This window comes from Megalobrama amblycephala, linkage group LG16 (genome assembly GCF_018812025.1).
Source record: "Megalobrama amblycephala isolate DHTTF-2021 linkage group LG16, ASM1881202v1, whole genome shotgun sequence".
Taxonomy (NCBI): domain Eukaryota; kingdom Metazoa; phylum Chordata; class Actinopteri; order Cypriniformes; family Xenocyprididae; genus Megalobrama; species Megalobrama amblycephala.
The window spans coordinates 6,333,974-6,347,149 of NC_063059.1; the positions used below are offsets into that span (position 1 = coordinate 6,333,974).

A 13,176-nucleotide genomic window follows, 5' to 3' on the forward strand; every position below is an offset into this window, starting at 1 on the left:
GTGGATTTTGGTCCCCTAGGAAAATCAGGAAACATGCTTTGATAAATTTCAACTGGGTTTTCTGATTATTCCACAGTCTGCCGTAGGAACTGGCTGATGAATGATCAGATATAGCACTACATGATAAAGCGTCTCAAAGCAAAGTGCAAAACAGGAAATGATACACTCGTTCAAAGGCTGCCAGGGGGATTTCTGTCCAAATTTTTCTATGAAAGGCACTTCATTAGTGTAGTATGACAGGATTTTTCGTGTCTGTTTCAATATCCACTCAAGTGAAAAAAAGTAAAAAAAATAAAAATAAAAAAAATCACAGCACAGAAAAAAGCACTTTTTTTCTTTCAAAATATTCAGTCTTAAAAATTGAATAATTAATAAAACAAGGATAAATGCATAACAAAGAGAACATAATATTTCAGTAAAAAAGCTAAATCTTGCTATGTAGGCCTATTGATTGTGGTATAATTGCAAAATCCATAAAGTTAGTTCCCTTTCAGTCGGTCACATTCGAAGTACATCGGAACTGACTGACGAATTGGGGATCGCTTTGAGAGACCAATCTACTTTGAGTGTAACAAAAACAAGCCAGTGCACATTGGCATGCAATAATTGCATCCAGCTGCTCTGCCCAGCAGCGCAGATATAAATGAGTAGAGGGTGCGTTGCATATTTAGTTTCGCAGCCGAGTGGATGTGTTGTTCCTGTTCTGCAGATTTACTGAGAGAATGTTTACTCAGAGAAGTCGTTCTTCAGGAAGGAGCCTCTGCGAGCTGGTGTGGTTGTGACAGCACGAACAGTGGTGGTTGCGATCTCACGAGAGCTTCACAGCTCTCCTCGAATGTGCGTCTTCAATGAGTCAGCAGTTAATTCAGCATAAAGAGATGCTTCAATGCTCACAACAGGCTTGCACTATCATCCTGTTTGTGTTGCCACATACATTTCCTGTGCGCTTCAGCACCACAAAGAGCAAATTCCTGAAAGAGCATACATGGTTTGATCTGGCGTCTTTTTCAAGATTTCATTCAAACCGTGTGTTTCTGGATGCTGTCATTTCCTGTCCTCACTAACGGCCAAGATCACTCTCACATGCCGGGGCATAAGCATGTTGAGACTGCGTTTGTGGGTGGCTCATGTCAGGGGCGTCGGACTGGGGGGGTAAAGGGTACCGAGTACCCAGGGCCCGAGGCAGGGGGGCCCCCTTAGAAGTCAGTTTTCTATACATGCATATACATACACTAACATTTGTATAGCATTTATGTACAAATAAAAAAGCTCCTGTGCAAAACTAAACTTGTAGTTAGACACTGGTTTGGTATAAAAAAAAATCATTTTCATGCTGTGCAGGGCCCCACCACCCCTCTCGAATCAATGTAAATGGTACGACCCGCAAGTCAGGTGCTTCTGCTGCGGACCTGCGGTGAATCAGTTAATGAGACAGGAGCTAGAGTTAGCCGTGATATGAACTAGGAAGACAGGGGAAGAGTCATGTCTTTCCTTAAGAAAGGAAAATCAGGGGCTCAAAAACGAAAGAAAGAAGATTAAAGAGAGAAAGGCAAATGAGGGCAAGCAGTTGCTCACTCAGTTTTTGAAAAGAAAGGTGAGCTCCAAATGCATCAGAGCATTGACATTGTTTTAACATAAATATCTACTCCAGGTAGAATAGCATACATTTATGTTCGTACTCTATTTGAATAATATACCAATACTTTATAGTATCACACCCTACATGGCGAGCAAACAATATTTCTGAGTAAATAACGGAGTGAGAAGCAGACGGAGGCGGAGCTGGGAGCTCAACACACAGCCACTCCAGGCAGCTGAGCAGCTTGTCTCCTCTTCTGCTGCAGTTCTCCCCAGAGTCAGAAGTTTACATGAAAACACTGCATATTTCCCTCCATTGTCAAAATCTAACACCCGCGAAAACACAGATCGTTAGCGCCTATTTTACTGCATTGTTATGCAAATTAGCTCGCGCACGCTCTTACATTAAGTACAGGATTGTTCTCAGTTTAATGCACATCTTAATGATTGAAAATGACTTATTTTAAAACGTAATTCAAAGACTGAATGTTTAGTTTGGCGGTTAGTGTACCCTGTGATTCTATAGTCTGCATTTATTTTACACAGACAAATAATCAGCAATTAACTTGTACTTAGCCTACACTTTAAAAAAGGTATTGTGACAATAAAGGATATTTTAGCAACCATTTAAAGCCATATATTTCAGTTTCAGACAAAAAATATATTAATCAGAGTGTGGCTTATTTTGTTTACATTTTAAAGGTGCCCTAGAATCAAAAATTGAATTTACCTTGGCATAGTTGAATAACAAGAGTTCAGTAGCCTACATGGAAAAGACATACATTGAGTTTCAAACCCCATTGCTTCCTCTTTCTTATGTAAATCTCATTTGTTTAAAAGACTTCCGGAAAACACACGGATCTCAACATAACACCGACTGTTACGTAACAGTCGGGATCATTAATATGTACGCCCCCAATATTTCCATATATGCCAGCCCATGTTCGAGCGTTAGACAAGGAAAGGCAGTATTGACGTCTGGATCTGTGCACAGACAAGGTAAGCAAGCAAGAACAACAGCGAAAAATGGCAGATAGAGCAATAATAACTGACATGATCCATGATAGGATGATATTTTTAGTGATATTTGTAAATTGTCTTTCTAAATGTTTCGTTAGCATGTTGCTAATGTACTGTTAAATGTGGTTAGTTACCATCGTTTCTTACTGAATTCACGGAGACAAGAGCCGTCGCTATTTTCATTATTAAACACTTGCAGTCTGTATAATGCATAAACACAACTTCATTCTTTATAAATCTCTCCAACAGTGTAGCATTAGCCGTTAGCCACAAAGCATAGCCTCAAACTCAGAGAATCAAATGTAAACATCAAAATAAATACTTTACTCACATGATTCGATGTATGCACACAGCATGCATGATGAACATCTTGTAAAGATCCATTTGAGGGTTATATTAGCTGTGTGAACTTTGTAAATGTGCTGTAATATAGTGGAGAGCTCGTGTGGCAGGGAGCACGCGATTTAAAGGGCGGCGCGCTGAAAAAATCAGTGTATAGTTAATGATGCCCCAAAATAGGCAGTTAAAAAATTAATTTAAAAAAATCTATGGGGTATTTTGAGCTGAAACTTAACAGACACATTCAGGAGACACCTTAGACTTATATTACATCTTGTAAAAAAGCATTCTTGGGCACCTTTAAGTGTTATTATGATAAAAATGCAATACCCCTCCCATTGGTATCACTATGGTATTTGGTACGGGGGCCCAGCAAGATGGTTTGTACCCAGGGCCCAAAATTTGGTGCTACGCCCCTGGCTCATGTTCTCACACTAGAGCATGACCATGTCGGCATGCTGGTCGCATCTCGCCTTTCTCTTAAGTGCTCGCGCTTCTCAGCGTGTTGTGTGCCATCGACAGCGTTGTGTGCTGCTGGCTGACAGCGTGGGTTGTCACGGCAACCCAGCGCGTTGTTCGGCACTCTAGATGCGCGGTCGATACTTGAGTGCCTCAAATGAGGTGGAGTCCCTTCGCCTATTCCCCAATCTCGTTCTTCTTCTGGTGGCCACCAGAAAAGGGCTATTCCGGCTAATAAGCCTTGGTGACCTGAGAATTACAGTAGGGCGAGTTTCCCGCCGAGTACATCTCCATGGGCCCACCACTCCTCTATTGCATCGCAAGCATGCTGAGATTGCGTTCGTGGTTTATGTTCTCATATGAGAGCATGACGGCATTGGCACGTTGTTCCCCTTTTCTTTTGAACAGCCCATTTTTAAGAATTGATCTAGATAATTTTGATCCATATTAAAGCATAACCAACAGATGTTCCTTAACCCTGAAAACTTAACCCTTAAACATTTGAGTAGCTGTTGAGAGAAGCAGAGAAAGTGTAGGTCTCATTTCTTGGTTTCATGTTGAAAAGTGTTTGTTGTGAATATTTAGATCTGTTGACTTTGATCATAAATTTTTTATTTAGCTCACGAGCAGTATTTGACTACCTGAAGTGGGAAATTAACTCAACCTACAGATAAAAGTTGATATATTTCATGGAAAAATGTAAAAAATAATTTAACATTTTTTAACATTTAATACATGTATGAATCAGAGGGCAGAATGTATCAGATGTATCAGTGGGCAGAAGTATGGAAGCTTGTTTCCTCCGCTAAATAAAAACATAAAAAAGGTAATTGCGACTTTTTATCTCACAATTCTGACTTTTTTCTCAGAATTGCATTGATATAAACTCGCAGTTGCCATTTTTATTTTTTATTTAGTGGCAGAAACAATATGATGCAATGAGATCCAGGCAATCCATGCAGCAATGAATATGTTCAGAGATCAAATTTTAATAAGAAACAATACATTTTTCAAGTAAAAATGTAAAATTATAGATAAGTAAATAATAATCAAGTAAATAATAGTTTATAATAAAATCCAGAGTATTGTATCTTCAAGATTAAGGTTGTGAAGATCAGAGTATAGAGAAAGGAAGAACAAAAGAAGATGTGCAGAATAAAAGGGGAGAAGAGAGAGCACACCTCCGTACAAAGAAGCTGATGACACTCGAAAAATGGGTGAGAGAGAGCACACCCCGTACGAAGAAGGCGATGACACTTGAAAGATGGTTGAGAGAGAGAGCACACGGTGATGACCTTCTTTGGTAGAGAGAGCTGAAGCAGAAGGAGAAGCAGAAGGACTAGAGGGGAAGAGCAAAATAAGAAAAAAGAATATAATGTTTTGGTCTAATAAGAAAAAGTCAAACAGACTTATCCATTATGTCATAGTTGGTGTAATGGCTAGGTCAGTGGTCAAATGTCAAAGATAGATAAAAATATGAAGTGTTGTTTTGACACCTTTAAGAGAATACTGCAGATCTTCCATTATCTCATGTGTGCAGAGATGGAAACAGACACATTTTGATACAAAGGTACATCACATGATCAATTCTGATGAAAAATACACCCACTCAATCTTCCAGCACAGAAGAGACACCAAAGATCTTGGAAATAATCAAACATATCAGAGCATATAGTAGAAAATGTATAAAAGTATTTAAAAGAAATCAATTATATGTAAAAGAATAATAATATATAAAGAATAATTAATAAAATAAATAATAGACATTTTGTGTACACCAAAAGCTTGTAGATTGTGTATAACAGGTGTTTCAGCAAAGTTTTGGTCATGTTGATAATTTATAGGCCCTAGAAATGTGTGTATTATATATGATACAGTAGGCTATATTCATAAATAGGCATTTAAATTTTACAAATAATGTTTAATTTAAGTTATGAGAGAATAAATGTTTTAGAAATGTGACTAAAATGTTGTAAAAAAAAAAAAAAAATAATAAATAAAAAAAATCCAAACAAGCATTCTTTTTTTCTGTGAATTTATACCCCCAAAGGGACAATGTATCCTGCGGAACACAAACAATCAATTAAACAATCATGAAATCGTATTATTTGTGTCCTAATAAGATGGAAAATAGCAAAATCTCTTCATGGTCTTGCCCCGTTTAGGGTTAAATCTGCAGTCATGTCATGTGCTATAAAAAGTCATATTTACACTTTAGATTTACAAATTAGAAGGAAAAATGGTGCCCTCTACTGACTGAATGTGGCATTTAACTACATACAATGTTGTGAAAAAGTACTTGTGCCTGATTTTTTTTATTTTTTTGCATGTTTGTCACACTTTAATGTTTCAGATCATCAAACAAATTTAAATATGAATCAGAGATAACACAAGTAAACACAACATGCAGTTTTTAAATGAAGGTTTTTATTTTGAAGGGAAAACAAAATCCAAACCCACATGGACCCTGTGTGAAAAAGTGCTTGCCCCCTAAACCTAATTAACTGGTTGGGCCACCCTTAGCAGCAACAACTGCAATCAAGCGTTTGCGATAACTTGCAACTGAGTCTGTTACAGCGCTGTGGAGGAATTTTGGCCCACTCGTTCTTTGGCAGAATTGCTGTAATTCAGCCACATTGGAGGGTTTTCGAGCATGAACCGCCTTTTTAAGGTCATGCCTACAGCATCTCAATAGGATTGAGGTCAGGACTTTGACTAGGCCACTCCAAAGTCTTCATTTTGTTTTTCTTCAGCCATTCAGAGGTGGATTTGCTGGTGTGTTTTGAATCATTATCCTGCTGCAGTTCACTTCAGCCTGAGGTCACAAACAGATGGCCAGATATTGTCCTTCAGGATTTTTTGGTAGACAGCAGAATTCAAGGTTCCATTTATAACAGCAAGTCTTCCAGGTCCTGAAGCAGCAAAACAGCCCCAGACCATCACTACCACCACCATATTTTACTGTTGGTATAATGTTCTTTTTCTGAAATGCTGTGTTACTTTTACACCAGACGTAATGGGACAAACACCTTCCAAATAGTTCAGCTTTTGTCTCGTCAGTCCATAGAGTATTTTCCCAAAAGGAGAGAGAAAATAATCAAGTAATCAAATAATCTTGGAGAATAATCAAGATGTTTTTTGGCAAAACTGAGACGTGCCTTTATGTTCGTTTTGCTCAGCAGTGGTTTTCATCTTGGTACTCTGCCATGCAGGCCATTTTTGCCCTGACTCTCTCTTATAGTGGAGTCATGAACACTGACCTTAACTGAGGCAAGTGAGGCCTGCAGTTCTTTGGATGTTGTTGTGGGGTCTTTTGTGACCTCTTGGATGAGTCGTCACTGCGCTCTTGGGGTAATTTTGGTCAGCCAGCCACTCCTGGGAAGGTTCACCACTGTTCCATGTTTTCTCACTGTGGTTCGCTGGAGTCCCAAAGCTTTAGAAATGGCTTTATAACCTTTTCCAGACTAATAGATCTCAATTACTTTCTTTCTTCATTTGTTCCTGAATTTCTTTGGATCTCAACATGATGTGTAGTTTTTGAGGATCTTTTGGTCTACTTCACTTTATCAGGCAGGTCCTATTTAAGTGATTTCTTGATTGTGAACAGGTGTGGCAGTAATTCAGGCCTGGGTGTGGCTAGAGAAACTGAACTCAGGTGTGATAAACCACAGTTAAGTAATGTTTTAACAACTGGGGGCAAGCACTTTTTCACACAGGGCCATGTGGGTTTGGATTTTGTTTTCCCTTCATAATAAAAACCTTCATTTAACAACTGCATGTTGTGTTTACTTGTGTTATCTTTGATTCATATTTAAATTTGTTTGATGATCTTAAACATTTAAGTGTGACAAACATGCAAAACAAATTTTTAAAAAAATACAAAATTTAGGACACACCACTGTAAATAAATGTGGTTTAAACCCATATAATTGTTAATAATGTCATGAATTGAGAATGTATTATTGCATTCTAGTGCTTTACTTCTCATTTCATTACTAGTAAAACTGACGTTCTGCAGTCATTTAGGACTAAAATATGTTCATTTGATCCATACCCTCATCAAATTCAGCCTGTCAAGAAAGAAGAAATGATAGATGGGTGTCTTCATATTTCTAGATTTTATAGTAAATGTAAATATAAAATGTTATTGAACAAAGTAGAACTAGCATATATATATATATATATATATATATATATATATATATATATTTTTTTTTTTTTTTTAAATGGATAGTTTTCCCAAAAATTAAAAATCTGTCATCATTTCATCATTTACTCAGCCATATGTCACTCCAAAGCTGTACGTACTTTCTTCTGTGGAAGACGAAAGAAGATATTCTGAAGGTATTTTTATTACATATTTTGAGCCAATAGTTGATTTCAGCAAGACTGAACACAGCATTATTATCTGTAGCATCCAGGAAAGTTTGTAGAATGGAAAATATATCATACGTTTTTCCATAAATAATGATTTCTTAGCATCTTAGACATGAATGACCTGACTTACTAGAGGAAAGACAATGCAAAAGAAAATAGCTTTCCAAAGCACCTCTATCTGTTGAATAGCATGAACACGCATCCAGCTTAGCTGTACTCTGAATGTTTCATGTGGGACAGGCATGTCATTGTCACATCATAGATTTCCTGTTAGCACCTAACAGCCCACTGTGCAGAATTACAAAGTAAGACCCCCATTTTTCTTGATTATACCTGAATGCAAACATGCAAATGTTTTTTTTTTTTTTTTTTTTTTTCTTTTCAAAACATGGCTTTGACCAACACACAAATTTGCATGAAAAATAACAGATAACAGTTATAAACTAATTCAAGTCTTCAAATTGGAGGTGAAACCATCCTTCCTGAATATACACAGCACAGGAAGTGAGACCATAACAGATGTGTGCAAGCCCCCTTATTGTCTGACACACAAACCAGATTCAATATTGTAGGAAGCCTATGATTTGCAAGAAGCTCAGAGGTAAGTCAGACTGCTCCGAATGAAACATTTCTGCATTTATTTCAAAAGTTATCAGAGACTGTACCCCTAAAATGGGTAAATGTTCTTCAGAACATTCTTCACATCTGTCTTACCACTTTTCTTACTACTAAATGTAACTTGTAAAAAGTCATAAATAATGTGAAATGAGAGCCATGGTTGTTCTGAAAGGCCTAAATAAGTCATGCTGTATCTAGTAAGCACCAAACAATGGCATTTAATCTGTTGCTCCTGTAAAAGATCATTGTTTTTCAAACTTACAGACAGAGATATGTTATTCCATGATGTCGTCTTTGCCGCTGTCTTCTTTGCTTTTTATCCCTCAGGTAACACACTTACTGTTATTTTTTTAGTCTTTCTGTTTCTATTGTATTTCAAGGCTTTAAACTTATATACATGGGTCAAAATTCTACTATTTCAAAATAGTCTTTTATTATGCAAACTGATTGTTTAAGCATTTATTTTTAATATATAAAATTTGTATTTTTATGTTGATGTATTATTTTGTACTATATTTATGTTTAATATCCTTAGGGCCAAAAATATTGTTTTATGTCAGTTATCCATTTATTAAAGGGTTAGTTCACCCAAAAATGAAAATTCTGTCATTTATTACTTATCCTCATGCCGTTCCACACCCGTAAGACCTACGTTAATCTTCGGAACACAAATTAAGATATTTTAGTTGAAATCCGATGATTCCGAAGATTAACGAAGATTAATCCGAAGATTAACGAAGGTCTTACGGGTGTGGAACGGCATGAGGGTAAGTAATAAATGACAGAATTTTCATTTTTGGGTGAACTAACCCTTTAAGTGATCATGTTCATATTTAGACTACATTTTCACTGAAAATATTATGTTGAAATATTTAATGAAAAGAGTACTCAGTAACAAAAACAAGCATTTTTTAATGGTTTCTAGCATTAAAATGTATTTAGAAATACTCAGCAATGTTGTTGACATATGAATTTGCACTTGGTTTGTCTTAAGGCAACACCACATAGACATATAAACACCACATAGACATATAAACAACATTAAAAATTTAGATTTTCACCACAGGGGGACTTTAAATATCTTAAATGGTCTGAATAATAGTTTCAAGAGGTCTTAAATTTGGAGATGGAGAAACAAGAATCATGATATTGCTTAATGTGATTGATTAATAAACATCAAAGTCTATAATTTAAATAAATGTGGGCACTGCACATGGCATAATGTATAATATAATATAATATAATATAATATAATATAATATAATATAAAGCTGTTGTTTACAGTTTATTTAGAATAAGGGGCCTTGTTAGGCATGACGTGGAACAGAGTATTAATATGTAAAGTAGTCTTTATAAGTCCTGTGTTGCTTTGTTTTTCTGATGTAACCAGTGGAACTGCTATATAAGCGCCACCTACTGTCAGAGAGTGAATTTCAATTCATCTGCTCTTTTTTTTTTCTTCAGTCAAATGCAAAGAGCGACCCATTAGGCATATATTTTTTTACACATCTTACTCAAAGTCTAAAAAATGTTAACTGGTGGATCGACAAGAAGCTAATGCACATTCAAAAAATCTTAACAATTAGGATATAATAAATATATAGAGAGCTGGGCAGTAACTGATTATATGTAATCTGGATTACGTAATCAGATTCCAAAAATTAAATACTTGTAATTGTATTAAATTACATTTTAAAATACTCATAATCAGATTAGTTACTTTTTTTTTATTGATTACATGATTCCTTATATATTTACAATATGACAGTAAATTACTCCTAATTTAGTGATTCTCCCTAGCTCTCCTAATTTTATCTATTACATTTTCCTTTCTTAAAAAAAAAAAAAAAAAAAACTATTGCTCAGTTTTTGGAATTGCACTCTCAAGAACGGCTACTAGGCTATAATTGCATGGCCACACAGCATAAACAAGTAAAAAAAAAAAAAAAAAAATAGTGTTTTATTTTGATTAATTATATTTTAATATATTCTTTTAATTTAAAATTTTTAAATTAAAATTAATTATTAGTATTTCATCAATTTTACCCTCTGAAGTTCCTACACAAACCCCAATTTGAGAAATATCTTTTGGATGTTTATCCACCAGCAGGATGAATACTTGTTCTTTGTCACAGGAAAGGCTCACATGCAAAACTGGGTGAAGCAGTGGCCAGGTGAGGTGTACAGGACACCTGGAGAAAACATCACCATACACTGTCACACTCATGGAGACATTCAGGAGGCCATCTGTTTAGTACACTGGTACAATAACAGAGATGGGAAATACGACCGCATCGACAAGCTTCCTCAGTTTAGTGGGAGACATTCTGAACACAAAAAAGCAAACCACTCACGCTCAAGCTTCACCCTGACCTCCCTAGAGCTCAACGACACCGGCTTGTTCTACTGTAATTATATCTGCAGAATTAATGGCACACCTGAGCAGTACTATGGGACTGGGACTCGACTTTTTGTACATTTTAGTACTGAAAATGTGACTCATGGCAGCCCACTTTGTACCTCCAATATTACAGGTAAGCAGAAGATAATGTTGCATCCATTCTTTGTAAAATAGCTGTGGAACTTTTATATTTGGTACAGTTTCTCATTATCACTCTCTTGTTCTTTGACTTTCTCTAGCTGTTTCTTACTCTTTGTTTTTCCAGATGGAGTGGAGGATGAATACAGAGTTTACCTGCTTTTCCCCTTTCTTGTTTTAATTGTTTTATTAACTAAACTTGTGGTATTTATGTTTATGAGTTCTATTGCACTTTTTTCATCACATTAAATCCAACCATCATGTTACTTGTTGCAAGGCATGCTTATTTATATAGCATATTTCATATACAATGGTACATGAACGTGCTTAAACTGCCATAATTTAGGGAGAAAAAAATAATTGTTTAACAATTTATTAAATAATTTAATATAAAAATGAGCAAGGAAAGAAAAAGATAGTAAATAAATAATGAAATGTTTTAAAATGTAATAAAATGATAAAAAAGATAACTGTTTTCAACATTGATAATAATAATAATTTAAAAAAAATAGGATCACGTGACACTGAAGAGTAATGATGCTGAAAATTCTTTGCCATCACTGGAAAAATATATTAAAATTGTAATATTTCACAATCTTGCTGTTTTGTATTTTTGATCAGATACAGCCTTGGTGAGCAGAAGAGACTTCTCTTTCAAAAACATTTGAAAAAATCTTAAGGCCCCAAACTTTTGAACAGTAGTGTAAGGACAGTAACTAATAAAACAATGTAGCGCAACCAGAAAAGTAACAGCACAGTGCTTCATAGTGAGAAAATGCACAAAACAATGAATAATATATCTTCAAATCATACTGATAATACCCTTCAGTTTTTCAGTTTAATAACAATGGAAGGAATGAATCAGTGTGTGGGCGCATTTTTGCTCCCACATGCCGCGGCGCCCGGGTCATGAGGTGTTCAGCGGTCGCTACATTCATTTCACAAGAAATGCTTCTGTTAGGTGGTATCAGTGGTGACAAAAGTAAATGATTTTTTTCCCAACATAAAATGCCCTTGTCTATCTGATACCTCGTCTAATACTGAAACCCATGTGATCATATAGCCTAAAAAAAAAAAAAAAAAGAAAAAAAAAAAGCTTTATCACTGAAATCAGCAGTTGTGGATTAGTCAACAACAGAACTGTTGAACTGCATTTGGGAGCTGTCAAAGGCAATAATGGTTATATATATATATATATATATATATATATATATATCAGTGTGGTAACGCATTACAGTAACTTGAGTACGTAATGATTTTTTTCCCAACAAATTTACTTTTTCAAAAATAACGCAAGTTACTTTTTCACATTTATTGACTGACATGTTGTCCCCATGTTGAGAGGAATCTGCAGAGATATTGTGTGCCTGTGTAAGCAATGATGGTTATTGTAGTTCTAGACTAATGTGAACTGCATTTACTCATCTCACTTGCATGAAATCATCAGTATTCCTCAAAATGATAAAAACAGTGAAATGCAATCTCAGAATTTTTGCAAACCTGTAATAATTAACTATATTAAATTACACAAAAACTTTAGTATTTAATCTCAATTATTAACCAATGTCTTTGCTGCTGACCTTCAATTCAACCAACTAAAAGCAAAAAATACTTTAGATTAGATTTAGAAATAAGAACTAGAACTTCCTTCACTGTATCCTATTCTTCTTAAATCAGAACGACAGAACATCTGAAAGGTTTGTTTGAGCTGCGCCCTTACTGTACAGGTGTAAATATGCTTTTCCTTCAGCCTAAGGCTTATTGATTTCACTTTTGTGTGAAAGGGCCTTTTTGCCAAAAATAGAACTTTTTTTGTTATTAAAAAAAAAAAAAAAACACGCAAGCCCAGCCCAGGTGAGAAAAAGTAACGCAAAAGTAAAGTAACACATTACTTTTCATAAAAATAACGAAGTAACGCAATTGTTACTTTTTTATATATATATATATATATATATATATATGTGATTGTACACTGTACGACCTGTTTGCCAAGGAATATGTAGACATTAACATCAATGTATGATGATAATTCCACAAATTTTGTTCAGTTCTCACCAAAATAAGATTATCTTCCCTTGATTTGTTATAAAATAAATAAATAAATAAAAAAAAAAAAAACTGAATCTATAATGATTATTTCTTGAAATAACTTACACCAGATCCATATATGTAAAATTATCTGGATGCTACTGTTCAGAATCAATGAATAGCAATGGACATCTGAAACAACAATTTAAACAGTTATT

At 35.2% G+C, this 13,176-nt stretch overlaps 1 protein-coding gene across 1 annotated transcript; it reads left to right on the top strand.

Annotated features, from left to right (window-relative positions):
• Positions 1 to 7,783: 7,783 nt before the first annotated feature.
• On the top strand, positions 7,784 to 11,329 carry LOC125249233. Its single transcript, XM_048161484.1, has 4 exons — positions 7,784 to 8,374; positions 8,656 to 8,718; positions 10,527 to 10,925; positions 11,058 to 11,329. The coding sequence occupies exons 1-4, from the start codon at positions 8,353 to 8,355 to the stop codon at positions 11,177 to 11,179; spliced, it is 606 nt and encodes a 201-aa protein (XP_048017441.1). The 5' UTR covers positions 7,784 to 8,352; the 3' UTR covers positions 11,180 to 11,329.
• The last annotated feature ends 1,847 nt before the right edge of the window (positions 11,330 to 13,176 follow it).